At 31.3% G+C, this 6,651-nt stretch overlaps 2 protein-coding genes across 2 annotated transcripts in view; one reads left to right on the forward strand and one right to left on the reverse strand.

Moving 5' to 3' along the window:
• Positions 1 to 6,651, reverse strand: part of LOC113376137 (G-box-binding factor-like) — a 242,375-nt gene that overhangs the window by 50,096 nt on the left and 185,628 nt on the right. The window contains exon 2 of the mRNA XM_026616060.1: positions 376 to 874. Coding sequence (XP_026471845.1) covers positions 376 to 870 — 495 coding nt within the window. The 5' untranslated portion in view covers positions 871 to 874. The remainder of the gene's footprint in view (positions 1 to 375; positions 875 to 6,651) is intronic.
• Positions 6,090 to 6,651, forward strand: part of LOC113376138 (G-box-binding factor-like) — a 104,401-nt gene continuing 103,839 nt past the window's right edge. The window contains exon 1 of the mRNA XM_026616061.1: positions 6,090 to 6,163. Coding sequence (XP_026471846.1) covers positions 6,090 to 6,163 — 74 coding nt within the window. The remainder of the gene's footprint in view (positions 6,164 to 6,651) is intronic.

Genomic DNA, 6,651 nt, shown 5'->3' on the forward strand with positions numbered 1-6,651 from the left:
GGCAAGTTATAGTAATCGCAAAAAATCGAAAATGAAATTTTTTATATATCTTTACGTTTCAGAGGTTTCTGAATATTTTGGCATACCACCTAAAAAAAGTAATTTTTTGTCAAATTTATAGTTTCTCAAAAATCTAATTTTTTCTAAGAAATTTTTTTCAAAAATTTTAATCTTTTTAAAATAATAATAATTTTGGTACGGAAAGTTCCAGCAATTTGCCTTAAGGCACGATGCCATGCGCCCCACTAGTTTTGACATTAGGTCCATATCCAGCGCTAAAAAATACATTGGAAAACCTATGTCACCCGTTCAATACAGACAACTTTTTTTTATTTCATGGACCTGTATTATCAATAATGTAAAAATGTAACTCACGTGCAAGCCCAAGAGGGCGCTCTGTCGCGCGAGCGTGTCCTCGAGCCGCTGCTTTTTGCACGGTCCCTCTGAATCGGAATCGACGTTGTTGGCGATCGGCGTCGGCGTCGTGTTTGGTGTCGTGGCAGGTGTTGGCGTCGTGCCCTCGCTGGGCGTGCTAGGGCAGCTATCAGGGGCTGTCGGGCCGCTCAGTCGCGGCGGCGTAGGACTGCGTTCACCCGCATCCCGGTCGCTACCCGGGTCGCCGTCGGACACCGGGCCGTTGCCGGACGACGGACCGTTCCCGGACGCACTCGATTCACAGTTTACTGAATGATGCTGATGCTGTTGGTGCTGGTGTTGGTGATGTTGCTGATCCTGTTGATGCTGGTGCTGCAGCTGCAATGTTTGATGCTGGCTATGGTTGTGGTTTTGGTGATGATTTGTTTGCTGTTGTTCGCAAGCGACTCCGCCGCCTTCGAGTTTCGTCGGCGGTGATTTGCGCTTTGAGGACATAGCTCTGAAAAGAAAATTAAGATATATTAATATAATATTAATGAATTGAAAGCTCTTTTATATAAATTTTAAAATAAATTAATAAACATTAAATATAATATTATGCAGGGGAGACTGGGTACGTCCGTGTCACTTTTGTAAATTTACCAGTTAGCTAGGAGAAAAGTAAATTAAATAGTAATTTGAAATTTTTCTACATGGACACATAATACTGATTTTAAATACGATGGATTAGTCATAAAACCAAATCATATAATAAAAAGGCACATAAAAATAAAAAAGCAGCAAATAATGATCAAAATGAAAGAATTTGATTGGCTACTGCATAAAAAGTCTAAGCTCTCTGTTGAAAATAAGTTGCTGCTATAGAAATCAATCAATAAACCAATCTGGACCTACGAAATTGAGCTCTGGGGATGTGCTTACAAATCAAATATAGCTATAATGCAGAGAACTCAGTCAAAAAAATTTCGTACAATTCTTCGTGGTACGTAACAAATGAAATCATTTACAGCGACCTCAACATGAAAACGGTGCAATTAACGTTCAAAGAATTCAAGGAAAAATACAAACGCAAACTGGACTCACATTCGAACCCATCAATAGTTGACCCAAGGATCAATTTTAGGGCCTCTCTTATTTCTCATATATATTAATGATTTACCTCATTGTACAAATCTTTGTGATTTTATTCTTTTTGCGGATGATACCAGCGTTATCATCAAGGCCAAATCTCTTAATGAATTACAACATAAATTAAGCGTGGTTATGTCAGAAATAACGAAATGGTTTTGTGAAAATAATCTAGTTCTCAATAATGATAAGACCCAAATCATATCTTTTTGTACAAAAAATCGTTTATCCAATAATATTACTTCTTTAACCATCAATAATTCAACACATAATTTTTCGCAAGTATAAAAGTTTCTTGGTATCCATATTAATAATAATTTAAAGTGTTCTGATCATATCTCTATCTCTCTATCACCAACTTTATCTAGAACATGTTTCATGTTGCGCACCCTAAAACCCAAGCTTGGTTTAAATTGCTTACTTTCAGTTTATTATAGCAACTTTTATTCTCACGTTTCATACGGCATTCAATTCTGGGGTTTTTCATCCGAACTAATTAAAATATTTAAGCTTCAGAAAAAAACTATTCGAATAATTTTTTAGACCCATATTTAAAAAATACAATATTCTAACTGTCCCATCCCATGCATTTTTCTGCTGGTAACATTAACTTTCATCAAAAACAATTCGAAACTTTTTGATATGGCTTCGTCCTCAAATTACAACACTAGACACAAACCTATTAAGGCGCGTACATATAAATTAGCCAGCTCTTTCAATACGATCGACGGTCTAGGTATTCAGCATAAACTTCATGAATAAACTTCCACTCAATATCCGAAACTTAGACAGCAAAAAATTTCATGCTTCCCTAGTTAAACTTTTTAAAGACATAGCTTTTTATGACATTACTGAATTTTCTCAATTTGAATTCAATAACTATTTTCTTGCATAATCCTTATCCTGTATCTATGTAGTCTGACCATTTGATCGCCTGTACAACCATTATTTTTTTTCATTTTTTTTATTGCTATTTTATTAATTTAAATTTTTTACGGTTTTAAATGAGTATAACTTTCAACCTTGTGCAAGAATTTTGAGCTTGACTGGTGGTCAAATAGACTTTAATATGGATGAACTTGATGATGAACATTGTATTTAATGTTCGAATGCTTTTTTTCAGCTCTTTTTTTTCAGAAGCGAAATTCGTGCAGCTACTATGATTATTATAAAATTACTATCCTTTTAATATTAACTATGAATAAGTTTGACAAGAGCCTGAAATAATATCTATTATTATTGATTACGGCTTGCTTATGAATAAATAAATATATAAATAAAAATAACTCTTATGATGATTGTCACTACCGTACCCTGCCACAACCGTACCCAATATCCCCTCCTTTATGCAAAATATCATTAATCATGTAAGATATCATCTCATTTAGTCATATCATATTTTTATAAGGTCATAATATTACTTTCATTTACTACGTTCTACGTAGATGCTTTAGATTTATTTTCAACTTTTTGTGCAAACATGTGAAGCTGCAGAGTAATGACATTCTAAATATAAATCAAATGCAACCAGTGAACGAAATGTGATATCCAAAAGTAAAAAGATATGTCACATGTCAAGCTCACGCTTCCACTTGTATGCAAGATTTTGAATAACTTATTTCATACGTATATAGAAGTTCAAAACAAATACTGAATAAACACCTTGTAAAATAAAGTCAATAAAGTTAAATTAAATCTAGCAATTAGTAGCAATAGCCTTCACCATCATTTAGAACTAGAAACACACCTAAACCACATAGTTTCAGCACTACTCGATATCCCTAATATGAGAAGTCTGAAGAAAAAATTTCCATATGATTTATGTTAATTTATATAACTAACTAATTAGTTAACTGGTCAATGGAACACTTTTCTAGTCTATTATTATATTTATTATTATTTTTTATGTGACTATTGTTTTTTATGATTATTATTTATATTATTATTATTATTTCTATTTATTTGTTATTATTACTATTATTATTATTATTTAGTTTTTTCTTTATTTATTTATTTAGTTTATCTGTAGCTCATAGAATACTTACATTATTCTGATTGTTTAATAGAAATTTAATAAAAAAATGTAGCAATTTATAACAGTAAATCCAAAAAAATCATATAAATATTGCTCTCATATTATTTGAAAATGATTATAAATAAAATAAGAGAAAAAAAGTTCGACACTGTTACAGAGACAACAACTGAGCGACTCTTGGAATTTTGTTAATTTCCGTAGAAAAATGCAAAAGGGCACTTGATCACAAAAACTTTTCAGGCACCAGCCACACCCTCGATCAAATTTCAAGAAAAAATATGGGAAAAAGTAATTTTAGAAGTTTCACATGTTGTTTTATAAGTTCTTTTGGTACAAATCAAGCTTTTTTGATTATGAAATAATATAATAATATAAATAGAGGTTTATATCTTTTGGGGCATACTAAATTTCAAAATAAATAATTTAATTATATTATTTCACATATTGAGAATGGATATGAAATGAGAGTGTTATGGAATCAGTTATTATATTGTAGTCTATTATATATGAGGATTACATTACACCCTGTTGTGTAGTAATGTTACGACATTAAAGTAAATTATAATTCCTTTTTGACACCCTATAAATCAAAATAATATAAACGAGCGCGACTGGAAGCTGGCGCCGCCGCTTCAGAAAGCGAGATTTATGTTAATAAAACAGCTTTTGATGATAAAATCAATATGTTTAAACTCGTTTCAAAGATATTGCAATCATGCAACAATGATATCGATATTCCTATATCACATGTCAATTTATATTTCTATCATTTGCAATCAGAAAGATAAGACTTGTCAAGATGAGCCGAGCATCGGCATGTTGTATCTGCGGATAGTTAGTTGAAGATCGCTTCGACCATCGAACTATTAATGCATTAGATGCAAGCAACAGGTTTTAGTTAACTTTAAACATGCAAGAAACATTAATATGCCATTATTTACAATAATTATATTAATATGCAATCAAATGTGCTCGGTACACAGCGATCAGGATTGGAAAACTGGTCAAAGAACTTAAAGTTTTCTTTAAACATTACTTGTTTAATGAAAACTATACATCATATCATAAAACAAATAAAAATTAATAGTTGCATATAATTATGAAGTGTATTTTTAAAAATTAGCTAATATTGTAATATTATTTATAATGCATCGATTTTCAATGCTACATTTGGTATACTTATTTCATATTCAATTAACACATTTTAAAACCTTCATCTCTAGAATGCATGACTATTCTGAGAAATATTAATTTAATTAATTTCTATTATATTAAAACAATTGCGTTAATGCTGTTTTAGCTATCAATATAATTTAAATAAATATGATTGCCATTAAAGAAGATGAACAGAATAAATGAAATAAAAGAAAATCTTTTTTATGTAACCTCTATAAAAGCTTTCACGTGGGTGGTGTAAAAAGAATTTGAACCAACTGAATTTTGACCTTGGCAAAAGTAAAAGCAATAAATAATAGTAAATAAATCAAGTTAAAGAGAGCAATTTTACAAGAGATTAATTAAATAAATAGTTATTCCAACTCTGCCGATAAATATTTCTGACAAAATACCAGATCAAGGTTATATGCAGTGTTATCTCTGTAAAAAACGTACCTATAACATTTATATTTTGCATTGGTTGAATAAGGGAACAATTCCTTCGTAAAATCCGTTTTAAAATTAAAATAAAATATTGAAACTGTTTGCCCCCCTGGCCGTCACAATTTACCCCGCACATGGGGTAAAAAACAGGTGACAAATTTAAAAAAAAACAGCAAGTAAAACACATTTCTTCAATGACGAATTAGCTACTTTTACTGAACATAGTCAGATAGTTGTTTGTTTGACATGTGTTTTTGTTGAGATATAATTCGTTTGGTTTGCACAATATAATTGCTAACAGTCAAATTAGACATTTGAGAACCGCCCTATACTAACCTATAACCCTACAACTTTTAGTATGTGCATAGCCATTTTTTTGTATAAAAACGTAAGGTTTTGTATAAAAAGTATTTAAATTTTACTAAAAAGCTAATAAAATACTCCTAATATTATTGTGAAACTAATAGTTGGAAAAGAGTGATTTGTTTTTAAAATAATGATAGGATTTTTTATTACTATTAGTATTGAATTGTTACTGAATTGTAGTCAACTATTTATTCAAATGGAAGAACTAAGAACCATTTTATAACTAATATCGATTTATGACGAAGTATTTAGAAATCGATGTCTGATAATATCATTGTCAATACGGATTAAGTTCCATGCTATATAATTTTCCCATCAAATTTCTAGAAAGCTACCAGAAGCTTTGCGATTTGTGCTCCTATTATGGAAATCAGTCTATAAAATGATCAACACACAACAAGAGACAAAAATGTACACTTTAGAACCGGATTCATCCATAATAGGAGTAGCTCGTTCTCCTGTTTTATGTTATTTTCTGCAATGCTGCTGAGTATTACAAATAATATTAAAAATTTCCTCAGATCTATTCAAATCCATTCATTACATAACGCAAAGATCAGTGATATCGATACTAGAAGAAGACAACATGTCGCTTCGGGTTATTGACCAGCTTGCTCGGGATAAATACCTGATCCAGAATACGACTCGGCTTGCATACAGGTATGCATCTTCGGATTACAAAATACACATAAAAATTAAATGCATCTCATAAAATAATTATAAGACAGCCGCGTAAGCAGCAGAGCAGCGACTCACACATGCAGCGCGAGAGGAACACAATTGCATGAGTAGGCGCACGTGTGAATCACGAACGGTAAAATGACGCCGATTTTTTTTTACAATTTATTTATTTAAGAAGACAGTAAAATGGTAAAAGTAAAAAAATGACACCTAAGGACAATAATATTAGGTCATACGACATGCAACTTGATGAAAATCGCTGTTCAAAAAAAAAATCAAAATAAAATTCAAAAAAATATTCTTAATATAAAATGCATTTTTTATAAATTATTTTCCCATTGTTGATTTCCCAATGTAAAAATCTTCTACTCTTGTTGAAGTCCTTAGAATAACGACGGCAGAATCAATGAAGCATGCTTTATAGGCGGCAAACCCGTGCGGACACGACCACGGACAAGTACTAAATT

The sequence above is a fragment of the Ctenocephalides felis genome, unplaced genomic scaffold (genome assembly GCF_003426905.1).
Source record: "Ctenocephalides felis isolate EL2017-DRISC unplaced genomic scaffold, ASM342690v1 CF-g0.4_SCAFFOLD_01886, whole genome shotgun sequence".
NCBI classification, from domain to species: domain Eukaryota; kingdom Metazoa; phylum Arthropoda; class Insecta; order Siphonaptera; family Pulicidae; genus Ctenocephalides; species Ctenocephalides felis.